This window comes from Fistularia commersonii, chromosome 6 (assembly GCF_037954325.1).
Source record: "Fistularia commersonii isolate RoL2024-O1a breed Wild chromosome 6, RoL_Fcom_v1.0, whole genome shotgun sequence".
Lineage (NCBI taxonomy): Eukaryota > Metazoa > Chordata > Actinopteri > Syngnathiformes > Fistulariidae > Fistularia > Fistularia commersonii.
Genome location: NC_141289.1, coordinates 12,785,228 through 12,801,322, shown reverse-complemented (window position 1 = coordinate 12,801,322; position 16,095 = coordinate 12,785,228). Strand labels below are relative to the sequence as shown.

General features: G+C 42.6%; 1 protein-coding gene across 17 annotated transcripts in view; it reads left to right on the top strand.

The window, feature by feature from the left end:
* Positions 1-1,819: 1,819 nt before the first annotated feature.
* The window catches only part of LOC147233399 (mitogen-activated protein kinase kinase kinase kinase 4-like), a 41,946-nt gene continuing 27,670 nt past the window's right edge, over positions 1,820-16,095 (top strand). For 16 of the 17 annotated variants that reach the window (XM_086148200.1, XM_086148199.1, XM_086148197.1 and 13 more), the window contains exons 1-2: positions 1,824-2,059; positions 2,417-2,482. In XM_086148200.1, the coding sequence (XP_086004326.1) occupies positions 2,003-2,059; positions 2,417-2,482 (123 nt within the window). In that variant the 5' untranslated portion in view covers positions 1,824-2,002. Of the gene's footprint in view, positions 2,060-2,416; positions 2,483-16,095 lie in introns of all 17 variants that reach the window. The other variant, XM_086148201.1, reaches the window with a different exon arrangement.

Below are 16,095 nucleotides of genomic sequence, written 5' to 3'. Positions count from 1 at the left end.
ATGGTCAAATTATTTTTTTCTGAGATTTATTTCATAACATCAGACGGCTCAGCATTCATTCTCTACGGTGTTGACTTGGCCTCTGAAATGAACATTATTTGTATCTATTTATCCTGACCTCTGCGCAAACATGCTCAGCATCACTTGAGAGATTGCTCACTTGCCACACCCATGATTACCGATGCTGACAGTGCTCTCATATGCGCATGTGCAGTAGACGTCGTGAGGCGATGTATCCCACCCGTGACTGCTAGCGTGCAGGGCTGCAAATGTATGCGGAATGGAGCTTGAAAGATCTGCTGCTTTTCCAAATTCGCAGATTCGAGGCGCAACCCTGCTCTATCTGCGCGAAGCCAACCGGCTTCCCGTGTTAGTGCGTTTCACAGGCTAAACGGGTAAAAAGCCACATAGAGGCAGCCGGGAGAAAAGCGGAAAACAAAGAGTGTGACTTTCAGTTTAAAAGTAACTTTTAAAAAACACGCTGGGAGAAAAATTAAAAAGTAAAAAAAAAAAAACACAACAAAGACCAACTGGCCAATTTATACACTTTCCCTTATCAAGTGATGAGAAAAAAATGAAGGCACAAAGGCATAGATTTACTTTCATCCATTATTCAATCCAAAAATACAATGCAGCCTCATGGGGGCACAGGCCAGTGTCTCTCTGAGCTGGTCCCAAGCCTGGATAAATGCAGAGCGTTGCATCAGGAATGGTATCCGATCTAAAATGTCTGCCAAAACCAAATATGCGAATCGAACCCAAGAATCTCATACCAGATTGGTCGAGGCCCTGGTTAATGATGACCGCCATCATAATAGCGGAAATTGTGCTACTGTTGGTTGAAGAAAGACAGGAGGAAGGCGTGGCCGGAAGCAGAGAGAGAAGAGGGAAGGCAAGAGTCTGGGACTGAGAGTACGATCTTTGAATCAGATTTATGGATGTAGTCAGAGAGGAAATGAAGTTTGTTGGTGTGAGAGAGGAGGATACAGAGAATAGGGTTAGATGGAGAAGGTCGATTCGCTGTGGCGACCCCTGAAGGGAAAAGCTGAAAGGAAAAGAAAGATGAAGATTTAATCCATAAATACATTATGCACTGTGCCTGTGATCTCAGGCATGAAAACCATGCTACTAACTCAGGCAGAATTGAAAATAAAGTATTCAAGATTTAAAGTGCTTATTGTCATGTGTTCAGTCTGGAAGCATGTTTCTCTACAATGAAAGTTTTACTTTGCTGTTCACTGTGCATCCACATAAATATTGACAAATAAACAATAATAAATATACAATAATAAATATACTGTAGTAACCTGATGTAACACTGTAGCGTAATGAAAACAGTGGACTTAACATGAGTATGTTTCTTTCCTGCTTCTTCTCAGCTGTATTGATGAGACTTGTCAAAATGACAAGTATGTTGTGATTATTTCTAACTTTCACAAATGACATTGTGGATTCTGAAACTACAGTGAAAAAAAAAAACAGTGAATTCAGCAAAGTTCGGCCTCTTAAACCAGATATTTTAAATATTCCAATTATCTGGACATTTTAATCCACCTCCAATATGAGATCCATTGTTTGCCGCTGATGATATTACTTTCTTATTTTTAATGTTAACTAATACTAGTTACAAAAAAACGGTTGATTTCCGAGACTATTTGGTTATTATGAATTTAATATTTGAATACTGAATAGGAATTTATTTTAAGACTTTTTAAGGGGTTAGCCACAAAACAGAGGCTTTTATTTTGAAAGTCACAACCGGAAGTTTTCCGTTCAGCTTGACACCAGCGGCGGAGGCAGCAGAAAGCTAACAGGGAGCTCGCTTTTGCCACCTCAACATGGTGTAGCGAGAGCACATCGTCCTCCTCAAAGAAACGGCCCCCCCTTCGGAGACGAATTCACGACGGCTCAAAATTGAATTCACCCACCGAGGACCTCGCCAATGATACAACGGCAAGGGAAAATCAAAAGTGCGAAGAAAAGCTCGGCTTTTATTTGAAAGATGGCGAACGACTCTCCAGCGAAAAGTCTAGTAGACATAGACTTGGCTTCATTGCGGGTGAGTGCAGCCGAACCGAGCCCATGCCCCCCCCCCCCCCCCACCACCACCACCACCCTCATTGTTTTGCTACCACATATTAATGTAAATCGATAAAACATACAGCCAGACATGTAATAGACGTCGGCAACAATGATCCTGTTTTAGGAATGACCCTCCTTGCTAGCGGCGGAGTGTTGAAAATGACCGTTGAGCCGTAGCGAGGTGTTGCCAGTGTCTGGTGTTCCTTTGTTCGAGATGCATTTGGCATGTAGGGGAGACCCAGGCGCAACAGCTGGCTCACACCGGACAAAGCTGTCTTTTCACATTCACATTGCTTTTTATTCACCCTCAAACGCCTTTTTTTTATCTTTTCAGGACCCGGCTGGGATATTTGAATTGGTGGAAGTAGTTGGAAATGGCACCTATGGACAAGTATACAAGGTTGGTTTGAGGCGCAGTGCATGGATGGCCCTTTCCTGGTCTCCTTCCAGGCTCGGGCAAAGTGTGTTTTATCCCACCAACATTTTAAAAAAAGAAACGTCTTTCACATGTTGCTGACACATTACAATCAACAACCAACGATTGGGCCGAGAGTGCGTTGCAATGTTAGTTTCTGGTAATTTTGTTGTTTACTATGGTCGGAGGCGACCTTTTTCTGTTAGTGGTCCACAGTGAGAGGAGTGAATCACACTGTCTACCATGCAATGCATCACCCGTCTTCTTACATCACCTGCTTTACTGAAATGTAGGTGAGCAGGCAGGATCCAGAAGTAATGTCGTAATCAATCGCAGCTCCCTCCTAGTCCTCCTGAACAAAACCGAATTTCACATCCTCTCTGCATCAGGACTTTTTCCAGTTCAGTGAATTGGAATCCCACACTCTGGGCCATCTGTTTCTGGTGTCATATTTCTCTTTTGTAAATTAACATTGCGGCTGTCGAGAGATATCGCCAAGAGGCAGCAGCATTTAACTTAAATGTCTGTTTGGTAAAGGCACGGAGGAGTCCGCTCCGGCCACGTTTTGCTCAGTTTTCCCATCCAGCGCCTCAACATGTTTTTGCAGATTTGATATAAGGAGGGACAGCAAAACATAAATATCCCTGTGTACTTAGCATCGAGCCTGGAGGAATATTTAATAGTGTCAGCTCTGACAGCGCTGGCGAATTGGATTCAATTCTCTGTTGCTATGAATTCCCTCGATCCCTGATTCACTTCTAATACCTCATCTCTGTGTACGTCTCTGCCCCTAAAATCAAATCTGCAGTCTGCCTTGTATCGTGAAGTAGTAGTTGATGTTGTGAGCGTGCTATCTTCCTACCAGATGGTTCTGAGCTGGGCGTATGGGACAGAGAATTACTGCTTGTCCCTCTTTTTGTCCCTTAATCTCTCTCACTCCATTCTCTGTCCAGTGCTAATTCTATTTGCAAGTGCTGCTGTGTGGGAATGGAGCTTTGGCAAAAGTGTGCTGTCAGATTAGCCAGTAGTTGACGCATAGACATTGTTGTAGCAGCCGGCAGTGGATAGGCCATACTGTCCAAACTGGCCTCATGGCTAACGGAGAGAATAGCTGGGTTCCAATCAGCTGTCAATCAGTACATCGACTGTCATGTCAACCAGCTGAACGATCATGTGATCTTTTCGCTTGAGCGGTAAGACTGCAGTGGCAGCAGCAGTAGCAGTGAGCGGAGAGATTGCAACTGGCAGAAGAGCAGCTGTCCAGTTATGGGGAAACCTGCCCATTACTTTCACAAAGCTCAGATTGTCTATGCTCTCTATTGCATCTCCCGTTAAGCACCAGTCAGTTAGTTAGATCCACAGAAAGAGGGTGTTTGTCAGCAGGGTTTCCAACACGAACTGACTGAATAATCACAACAGTCTCCCAGCTGAAAACCGGGTGGAGTTTCATTTAGCTCTGAGGCTTTCTCTGCTGTATCTGGCTCTTGGTCACAGTTTGAAAGTCTTCTTCATCAAAATGATGTTAACACGGTTCTTTTCTCTTTGATTTGTTAAGACCTTTGATTCCTGTCATTATTAATGTTGAAAATGTTGAATTACTCTAATATTATCTATGTATGCCCTTGTCTACGTGGGCTACATCTGTAAATCCTTGTGTTTGTGGATTAAGTGTTTTCTGTTTATTAAATATTATGGTAGGTATTATTTTCTAACCATAAATACATGTGACCATGATTATTAGACATTGGTCATTCTTAGCTGGTGATTTCAACAGAATCCTGATTTGATTTGTGTTACCTTGGTCGTGTTCCAATTATGAATTGTTTTTTTTTTTAAAGAGTTTGCATTCATTTTGTAATGCAAAGCTAAAAACAGAATTAGACCAAAAAAATTAATGAAAAATGTTAAGGTTGGTGAAGCCATGCCATGCCATGCTGCTGCCGCCTTTTTCAAGAGCAGGGCCAAAGCAGAGTATCATTCTGAAAACATGTCACAGCAGATTTCAGCTGGCAGCCATAATGAAAATGAATGTATACCCGACAAGTCTGACTCTAGTTCTTAATTGAAATATATACACAGTAACTTGCACTGCTCTCTGACGAGATAAATGTGGCAGTTTGAAACGTACTGTAGTCCTGATTTTAGGCAGTATTATTATCAATTAATGTATTGCTATTTTGTGGGTTTCCTGCTATGTGATTTAAGTGACCAAACCTATCTGTAAAATAGCACAAACAATAGCCTTAAGGTACTGCTTTTGGACAACGCCATTGTCACGTTGTCATCTATGGTTGTACAAAACAATCATGAGTAGGATTCCTACCAATGTATAGCCCATGTATCTGGTTTGAAGTCATGCTAAAGTTATGTATTTGTATTTATACGTCCTATAAATACGGTTGCTTCAGTGCAACAAGAAATATACACTCACACACACACACACACACACACACACACACACACACATATATATATATATATATATATATATATATATATACACAGACACACACACACAAACACACTTGTTTTCTTTCCTTCTGTTATTCCTTATCAGTTGGCATCAGACCAGCTGGCCAGACTTTCTCAGGTGCCTTAGTGGGGAGATGGGAATATAAAATCTCAGAGTATGCAGGGAAGATTGCCTCCCTAGCTCAACAAAAGACCATATATAGTCAGGCCTGGGGTAGCAGGGTCCCTGTTGACCTGCTTCCCTGCCTACTGTGCATCTATTGGGCACACCATGGTTTTCACACCATGTCATGTCTCAGCTTTTAATGCATGCTTGTATGATTTCTGCCTCCAATATATGGTGAATGAACTGGATGGCCGCAAGGCTGTAATTCCAGCACGGACTACAAGCAGTTACATGGAGGAGAAGTATTAGTCTATCAGTCCTATCAGGACATAAATGGCAAACTTAAAAAGAATCAATTGTAAAAAAATCCTGTGTGCCTGCGTGTGTGTGTGTACATATACACACACACAATATATTTATGATGCATTTCTTTCTTGAATGCCTTGTTTGGCAGTCGCGTATACTTTGTTTCTGCTGCTCATAAAGCAATCCTTTAGCTGCTTTATCCTTCCTTTTGTTGTCTCCCTTAACCATAGGGGCAGCCTCGCCCCAGCCCTCAGGACAAGAGACTCCTCCGGGAGAGAGCTATGCCCGACGACCAATGCCATATGGTGCTGGGCACCTGGGCTAGACTGTCGCTTACCTCAAGGCAATAACTATCTGAATTAAGAGTCGCAAAGAAACCAGATTGTTTGCTCTTAAGATATTAGATATTGTGGATTTTTTAATGTAGGTTGCTGCTGAGATTATTTTCACTAACTATGAAAAGATGTCATGGTTCTACTTCAGCTGAATGAGGCAGCAATTCCATACATCCACATTGTTTCACTGTAAATGGGTAAGAGAGTTCATTGATACTGTCTTTACAATATCCAGACATGGAAGGCTATTTATTGTAGGTCCCAAAACATACTGGGCCGGGAAAATGGCTGAAAATAAGGCAGAACCAATCATGGTAAACCAGCAACTGATCCAATCTTGTTTATTTGGTTAATACTGTTCTCCAATATGCTCGTCCATGATCCGTTTCCTTAATTACTACTTAATGGTTGTATGGTAACTTGCCTGCTTCCGTCCAACTAGAATTGTTTATTCACTTATAGGAAAGCTGTGGTTTGTCCAGTTAAAGAAAGGCTGGATGTGTTTATGCCACTACTTAAAATATACTCCATCTATCCTTTTGGTCTTACAATTAATTCAGTAAACAAACATGAAACAACAAGTAATAAAATTCATTTGAATAGTAAAGCAATGTGTGCGCAAAAGTGTGACAAATTAACTTGTACATATTTGATGTAAAAATAGTAATTGATCTATTGATTTGAAGTAATATTTCCTATCCCAAAGAAAGACCCTCTACATTAATCACTTTGGTTTTGTTGATCAGTTATTGGCTAGTATATTTGGGATCAAAATACTTTGACAAACTGTTTTTTAACACTCAATTGTATATCAGCAAGATGCCGCCTGGTGTCATTTAACACTGTCTCTCTGCTTGTTTCTGTGATTGCTACAGTTTTTGTGAGGCAGTTACAGAAGCACACAGTAGGCTAATTGAATACCTCCAGTCCCACCCTATCCCTGACTGATAGATTGGCGGAACTGACAATAAATGAATGGCGGAACTGACAATAAATGAATAAGTGAAGGATTTTTTTTTCATTATTTCATTGTGTCTCACTCTTATTTCTTCTTGTTTGTGTAGCACTTTGATAGAAAACACGTAATAATAATATTTATTATAAGAATAACAACACAATAAACATCAAGAGAAGGTGGGGGTGATGCTACTTACCTGATTTAAAGCCTCAGCCTACAATGTTAAATGCTAGAATATGGGGTTTGATTTTGTTACACATTATGTTACCACTTTTAAGGATGTCATCTGACTTTATGGGAAATGTTACATTTCTGATTTACTTAAATGTAGAGTAATTTGTAAATAATCACAATGCAAGAATTTAAAAAATGCATGCTGGCAGCAATTTAAAGGTATCGTATCATACACCTCTCAACAACTTCTATTGTTTTTTGAGGTATCCAAACTTTAAATGATTAAACTGTTTGCTTGATATGCCACTCATATTATGCATGTTATGCTGCTAGGCCCAGGTTCAAGTTCCTCTCAGGACAAGCAGTCTTTGTCTGTAACTTTAATTGGGATGGGCTGCTGCTTCGCACGCAGACTCAAAAGGTGTAGTTAGTTTTTTATCTACAACCCCATGTAGTTCTCTTAGTTGTATGTGTGGCTCTGTGTTCCACATAGCTTTCCAGGATAAGGTAGTAATTCTTTGCCTCAATGTGATAAATCAATGGTTGCTGTGGAGGCTTCAGGTAATGTGACTAGAAACCACAGAGATGCAACACAATGCAAGGTAGGACCATTTAAATAACAATTGAAAGTAACAAAAAGGATGCAGTCGACCATTTCGACAGACAGCAATATTATTACTTAAAATCTAGCCCAAACATGGACCAACCGTACCTGCATGTATTTAATAAATGAGCAAGTACTAACCAAATTGGTATTCTACATATATGTAGTGAGGTTCTATTCTTAGCCAACGGCAAAGAGGTCAGATAACACGGACAATTGTTTATAACATTCATCACTAGACAAGTCTAGATATTGCTGACTATTTCCTGTTAAGCTACACAGCTGCTAGTGTTACCCACGAATGTATTTGACTGTGTGCTAATAATCCAAATTGCCAAAAAAATGTTACACTATGTGATAATTTGCAATTTTGCAGCAACTTTTTGGTCAGGGTTGTTTGTGAGTCCATTAGTACCGACCCAGATGTGGAAATAGTCTGATACAAAATGGTTCCATCCATCCCTCCATCTTCTCCCTGCTTATCCGGAGTCGGGTCGCTGGGGCAGCTGCAGGAGCAGTGAGGCCCAGATCTGGAGGGACCCCAAGGTGTTCCCTGGCTAGCCTGGAGACAGTCTCTCCAGCATGTCCTGGTTCTTTCCCTGTGGTGGTCTCCCAGATGGACATGTCTGGAATACCTCCCCTTGGAGGCGTCTAGGAGGCATCCTGATCAGATGCTCAAGCCACCTCATCTGATTCCTCTATGCGGAGGAGCAGTGGCTCTACTCCAAGCTCCTCCCGGACGACCCAACTTTTTACCCTATCTCTTAGGGAGAGTCTGGTCATCCTGGAGAGGAAACTCATTTCAACTTCTTGTTTCCACAATCTCGTTCTTTCGGTCACTGCCCACTGCTTGTGACTGTAGGTGAAGGTGGGTACGTAGATCGAGTGGTAAATTGAGAGCAAGTTAGAGTATAGAGTCCATATCGCTACAGACACCGCACCAATCCGCCTGTTGATCTCCCGCACCGTCCTTCCCCCCACTCGTTGATAAGATACTTGATAGATACTCCACTTGGGGCAGGATCTCTTTCCCAACCTGGAGATCATGGCCTGATGAAGCCAACAGAACCACATCATCTGCCAAAAGCAGAGACTCATTCCTGTGGCCACCAAACCAGATCCTCTCAACAACCTGACTGCACCTCGAAAATCTGTCCATAAAAGTTATGAACTGAATCAGTGACAAAGGGCAGCCCTGGTGGAGTCCACCCCCCCCCCCGAAACGGGCTCAACTTACAACAGGCAATGTAGCCCAAGGTCCAACACCGATCATAAGGGACGAAACAGCCCGTATGAAGGGGTTCGGTACCCCATACTCCCAGAGCACCCCACACAGGAATTGCCCGCGGGACACGGTCGAATACCTTCTCCAGAACCACTAAACACATATAGACTGGTTGGGAAAACCCCCCCTGCACCCTCGAGGACCCTGCCGATATAGAGCTGGTCCACTGTTCCATGGCCAGGATGAAAACCACACTGCTCCTCCTGGATCTGACGTTCAACAATCCGGCGGACCCTCCTCTCCTCTGAATAGACCTTTCCAGGGAGGTGGAGGAGTGTGATCCCCTTGTAGCTGGAGCATCCCTCTGATCCCCCTTTTTAAAAAGGAGGATCACCACCCTGGTTCGCCAGTCCAGCAGCACTGTCCCTGACATCCATGCAATGCAGCTGAAGCGTGTCAGCCAGGACAGCCCCACAGCATCAAGAGGCTTGAGGAACCCAGGGCGGACCTCATCCACCCCCAGGGCCACACTACTGAAGAGCTTTTTGACTGCTTCACCAACTTAAGCCCTGGAAATAGGTGTCCGCTCCAGAGTCCCCCGGATTTGCTTCTCATTAGAAGGCATTTCAAAGGGTTGAAGAGGAGTATTCCTGCCACTGATCTAAAATGTCTCAAGTTGAGGTCAGCAGCACCCCGCTCCCATTGTACACAGTGTTGACAGAGCACTGCTTCTCCCCCCTGAGCTGCTGGATAGTGGACCAGATCTCCTCGACGCCCACGTTTGGGTCTGCCAGGTCTGACCAGCATCCTCCCCCACCATTTGAGCCAGCTCAACACTAAGCGGTGATCAGTTGACAGCTCAGCCCCTCTCTTCACCCGAGTGTCCAGAACATGGGGCCGCAAGTCTGATGATTCGATAACAAGGTCGATGAAAGTACAGTGGCCTAAGGTGTGTTGATACCAAGACACCTTTATGCCTGAACATGGTTTTTGTTATGGGAAATTTGTGACGAGCACAGAAGTCCAATAACAAAACACTGTTTGGGTTCAGATGGGGGTGGAGGGGGGAGCGGCATTCCCCCTAATCGCGCCCTTCCAAGTTGCACTGTTGTTGCCCACCTGAGCGTTGAAGTCTCCCAGTGGACCAAGGGAGTCTCCAGTAGGAGCTCTCACTAGCAGCCCCTCTAGGGACCCCAAGAAGGGTGGGTAAACTGAACTGTTGTTGGGTGCATAGCCACAAACTACAGTCAGAACCCGTCCCCTCACCTGAAAATGGAAGGAGGCTACCCCATCATTCATCAGGTTGAACTCCAATGTGCCGGTGCAGAGACCTAGGCAATCAATATGCCCACACCTGCCCGGTGTCTCCCACCCGGGGCAACTCCAGAATAAAAAAAGAGTCCAGCCCCTCTCAAGAGGCCTGATCACAGACCCCACGCTGTGTGTTGAGGTGAGTCCGACCATATCTAGTCAGAATCTCTCAGCCTTGCACACAAGCTCAGGCTCCTTCCCAGCCAGAGAGGTGACATTCAGTGTTCTAAGAGCCAGCTTCTGCAGCTGAGGATCGGACTGCCAAGGTTCCCTGCTCCGGGCACCGCCTGGCTCACACTGCCCCCGACCCGCTCAGGCCTCCTTGTGGGTGGTGAGCCCAGGGGAAGAGGAACCCATGGAATTCCTTCAGGCTGTGCCAGGCCAATCCCCATGGGTGAAGGCCTGGCCACCAGGCGTTCGCCATTGAGCCCCACTGGACTTAGTTTTCCCTTGTCCTGGTGACTCACGTCCAGGCAAGGGAAAACTAAGTCCAGTGTTTGGGTTCTTCATGAGGGGCTTCTGAGCCACACTTTGTCTGAACCCTCAACTAGAACTTGTTTGCCTTGGGTGACCTTTCCAGGGGCATAAAGCCCCTGACAACATAGCTCCCACGATCACTGGGACATGCAAACCCATCCACCACGGTAAGGTGGCAGCTCACGGAGGGGGTTCCAAAATGTTACAAAGAGGTTCCACAAACTGACTTTTTGGGAACTGTGTTTGTAGAAACTCCAGACACATGAAATTCTTATTTCTAACCACGCATTTATGCATGAAATAGTACCTCTTAATGTGGAGGAATTTTTTTTTTTTTACACTTTAATGGAATGAATAATGATATTATGATACTTGCAAGGTGACCCATCAGTGAATTTCGTGGCAATGGAGGCCTTGCCTCTTTGGTTAATGAATGACTGTTACATAGATTTCATTTGTAATGGTCCGAGGTGCCTGGGGGATTATAGGCTGCGGCGGGCGCCAGAATCCTACGTTGTATCACACTCACCTTCTTTCTTTTGTCTGAATACGGAGTGAGCATGCTGATTTGAATGTACATTCAGTTTGCTCTGTTTGAATAGTTGAAAGGGGTAATGAGTAAAACATGTCCAGAGTATCTTGACATACAAGCGTTATACATACTCCACTCCGCATCGTTTCTAGCTGACACATCTCTTTTGTGCACATCTCTTCCATAATGACCCTTCTCCCTAATGGGTGTCACAAGACACACAACGTCCCCCTGACCGGCCCAGCTGTCTGAACAGAACTCTGTGTGTGTGTGTGTGTGTGTGTGTGTACAGGACTCTGTCTGCGTGTAGCTCATTACCAAATAGTTGTTTAGAATGAGACAAGTGAGTCTCCTCAGTGTCTTTCCTAGATGGATCTTTTCTCTTCAAGATCCTGTTCCCTTAAGAAATGTCTAGTTCGCAGTGGGCTTTGGCAAATCTGCTTGTTACAAAGAATACGCCTGAATTGATTCCAGCAATAGGGTCTTTTCAAAAGCACTCTGCAGTTAGATTTTTTTTGTGTTTTTTTTTTTTTGTTCTAACCCATTCAACTTGTTCCTATTCATACTGAGTGCAAATAGAGCACATTCACTAAATTAAGCTCATCATGTTTTTTGGCAATATCATACAAGAACATTATTTGGCCGCAGGAATTGGAATTCTGAATATTCCCCAATTTGACCCGCAAATGACCAAGCAAAATGAATATTTCTGTCAATTATAGCCTCATTTACTGCTCTCTGTAATCTTGTGACAGAATTTTTTTATGTTTTCAATTTCATAATGAATTTTGTATTGCTATTGGCAGTTGCCTTCATCCTGACTCGCAACTGAAGAAATCACAAGATAGAATAATCTGTCAAGCCCCTTAAGGGGGGTATTTTCAGTAGACTTTGATGAGGTGCCAGAAAAGTTTTTTTTAATTGATTCAGATCTGATCATTGTAACAAAAATTACAGCTTGACAGGTTGAGCAAACTGAAGATTGCCTGCTTTCCTACCCTCCATAGATTTTGTGTGCGTTAGCCTGTGCGTGTGTGTGTGTGTGTGTGGACTTTTGGCAGCATGTTGTACCAACAGAATGGAAAACATGTGGTGTAGAAAATAGACAATAAATTGAGATCTGGACTTAGGTTGTCATCAATGAGGTTATTCTCAACTGTGTTGGTAAAAGCAAACACCAGAACAAAAAAAGCAACGTATCACCTGACAAAAATCTCCCATTGTCCAGAGAGAAAAATCAATTCTAAAACTCATAGTTTCAGAGGCATGCCTTTAAGGAATGGTAGTTGTTGCTTAAAGACTAAATTGGCCACTCCTGTGGTCCTCCTACACATCATCAATTTTATTTTCAGCTCGGAAACAAAGCAGTACGCCTTTGGATGGAGACTATATTTTTATGTTTGAGCCTGTGCGCACAACCTATTTGTTCCCTTCCTTGTAACTCTTCATCATCTTCTTGGTTTGTATTTTAATGTAGTAATCATACTCTGTTTATGTCAGTTCTTTTGAAAACGTTTTCTCAGGAGTTAATATGGGGAGACATGCTAGAACTTGTGACAATATTCAACCAAAGTAATCAGGGTTGTCATGGAGTGGCAGCGTGAAATTTTATTTAGGGTCATAACATGTTAAAACATCATCAGTAATGTTTAAATGATCTAAATTTAGTGTAAGACAATTTCCATGCAGTAGTTTTATTATCTCAGCAACTGGTATGCCATTGTTTTGCATTGAAACTATATAGTTGGACAAAAAGTAGCACTCTTTATTGATCCATAATATTATTATTGACTCAAACAGGCATAGCTGCCGATGAGAAATGGCATTTTTCTTTGTTTAGAAAAACAAAAACAAAACGGCATGGACCACTTTGCAGTCATGTCCGGCACTTGTTCAGGCCACAATCCATAGTACTGTGAATGTAAGAGTATGAAGATTCTGAATCATCCTGTTCATGGTTCTTGTCAAATTTTGTTGTAGCAGCTGGACCTGTTAATTTTTTTCAGATGAGATTTGAGAATAATAGCCGATGAATAGATTTTTAAGGTTGGTTTAACAGCCCGGCTCAAAACACTTTGAATAAAATGATATATGACAGCACAAATGGAAGTACTTAATAACTAAAAGAAATGCATGAAACAGGTGTAGGTTATGTTTTGTTTTTTCATCTTGAAAGTTTAATTATCCATTCCTCATTTTTTCTTGCCTTTTAATTCCCATGTGCTTTTTCCTCTGATTCATTTTCTCTGCCTCCACAACTCCACTAAGTTGTCTCTCCTTTCTCCTCCATCCTTTCTTCACTGGAGAGTGCCTAAGTGGAGGCAGCAGGGTTGTATTTGTGTGTGAGAATTGGGTCAGTGTGCTGGTATGCAACACCAGTATATTTGGTAAATCCCAGAGAGGCAGGGGCAAGGCACAACCCTGGGCGTCATGTGTTGCTTCTTACTGCTGATTGATCATTATTTCTCAAGGTTTCACCCAGTGTGTGCTCTGTCATGCAGCAGCAGGGGGCCACTTATGTGGCTAACTGTTTCCTGTCTGTCTCTCCTTTTCACTGACTCATTATGCCATGTCGAGTGTTACCTTATATCTTTGTATGACCTTGCAATAATTCCTCATCATCACAGCTCTACCAGACAAATGACCCTTTTAATAATCAGATCAGTGTTTCCTCTATTCTCCATGTGCATAATAATATGCAACAAAGTTATTTTTATCAGCTAACGGTCTAGTTTTAAAAACCTGTATTTCTGGCAGTCCGCTGAATGGGGAAAGTACAGGTTGACCTCGTAACAGAACCATTTTAAAATAGTTAACTGCATGAATTTGAAAAATGTACAGCATGAGAGGCTCTTTGTGTTGTGCTGAATCAGGATGCATCATACAAGCTTCTGTACACATGGTCTTTTTGCTACTGAATTGCTGAAAATTACTGCTCAGTTGTAGCAAGCAGAGATACAGCCTAAAACATGAATGAGTTTACTGAACTTGTTTTGGTATCCTATTCTTGATGTGCACAAATTGATATTCAGGCCCTAACGCACAAGCTGTTGGACAGTGTGAGCACAAATGCAGTGTATTTTGGACAGGCAGAAGTCCTGTAATCATTGAAATTTTCAATCCTAAATGTGACAAACTTAATGCCAGGACTCTTATTTAATATCACAGAAATAGAGCCTCAATTTGAGATTTTTTTTTCTCCTTAGCATCTATACAATTATTAGTTTAAGGTACATTTTAATAGACTATTTCTGTTTTTAAAAGCAGTAAGTCAGTTTGTGGTTTAGCACTGAGCTGGAGAGTGGCCAGCAGCACATCTGGCCATGCTTAAGAGGAGCTGTGATGCAGGAGTGGAGAGTTAGGCCAGAGAGGGCTGTGTGATAGCTCGGTGCCTCAGATAACCCCTACGCAGCCACGCCTAACTGGTTGCTTCAAGGGGCCCTTTGGAGCTGGGCCCCAGCTCTCCTGTGGTTCAGCCCAGCCCATTTCAAGGTTCTCTGCAACACAATCATGTGTACTTGACTCGGCCATTTAAAAGTAGGGAACGGCTATTGTTGACATGTGCTCGGTCAGATATTTTCATACCAACTAATTTCGCATTTATTTTCTCCTTAAATCACTCATGACCGGTAAAATGATTGCGGAAAATATCAGTTCCCTTGAGCTCAAGGTTGTGTTTTGTACTTGTATCAACAGTCCAAGAGCTATCCCATACGTTGTCAGTAAGTTTGTGGTAAAGCACTGGACAAGGAGGCACTCACTCCTTGGAGATATTATGCGGGGGCTGCCACAAATACATTGATGTGTGGGAAAGACTTGTGTTTTTTTATGTGGTTTTTTTTTTAAAGCAAAAGAAGAGCAAATTCATCATGTTAAATGCTGTATTTTTTATCTAAGTACCTTGATTTGTGAAAAGAACATAAATTATGGATCTGGTGGATATCTCTGGTCGCATCTATTTTTGTAACCTAATAGTACAACAGGAATGCCAGATTTATGTTTCATAGTCTAAGCAAAAGCACATTCTCGTTTTCCAAATAAAAATTGGGATAAAAAGTCATAATTTTAACTACCAGTAATTAAGACCAAGCTACAAGCACTATCATGCATTCCAGAAATGCAAAATTATTTCAACATAAATTTGGGTTTACTACTTAAAAGACTGTTTTTGAGTGCTGTTCTGAGTTCAATTATTAGACTGTAATGACAAACTTCATCAGCTAATTTAATTTGATCAACTGTCAGTGTAACATTGTTTGACAATAAAGGTGTTTGTCGTTTTAACTCTACCTTTAGCAGTTTGCGTGGGTGTCCCAGCTTGACTTGAAAATCTTTTTTCAGACAATAAATTAATCATTGTTGTCACATTTTTAATCAAAACAAGCAGTTGATTCAACCATTTCTACCTTGACCTTTCTGGTTCTAAAGAAAGCAGTGCAGACAAATCGGTCCTCTGTCAATATCTGATAGTGTACATTTCACCATTAATCTTGTTAGCAACAAATGAGGTGGAGCTGATTCTTCATTCCCATTCCTTCACCATCTGTGACCTATGTACTCAGGAAAACAACCCGTATTAGTTTCTAGCTAAAAGCACATGGGTTTTGTCAGCCGCAATGTCAGCCCCAGTGCTGGTTTTGTGCTGGCAACCTCTGGGATCAAAGTGGATAGGATTAAGGGCATTGTAAAGTGTCCCTCTCACTCCCCCTCTCCTGCCTGATGAAAAGACAGGGCCCCCAAGCCTGCATGGCTTTTACTGTCATAATCCATACAGTTTCAATCGACTAAAGAATGCACTGGGTAAGATGATGATGATGCTTTGGTGGGGAGGGGGTGGGTGGTTCGAATGTCAGTCATGTGTGGCTTTGCTTTTACATGTATTGTTACTCTGCAAAGGGCCTACACAGGGTATTGACGTTTGGTTCTCCATTGCAGTTGCTGCCGTTATTAGCAGACACTGCAACAGTGTGACTGATGCTGTCCTGAGGAGAGGAAAGGGAAATACCCATACACATATAGGCCACAGTTCAGAAATGGCTCTCCTTGGGTTGGGGGCCTGGGATTGGGGGCGTTGAGAGGCCTCTATTTCTGTCTTTTG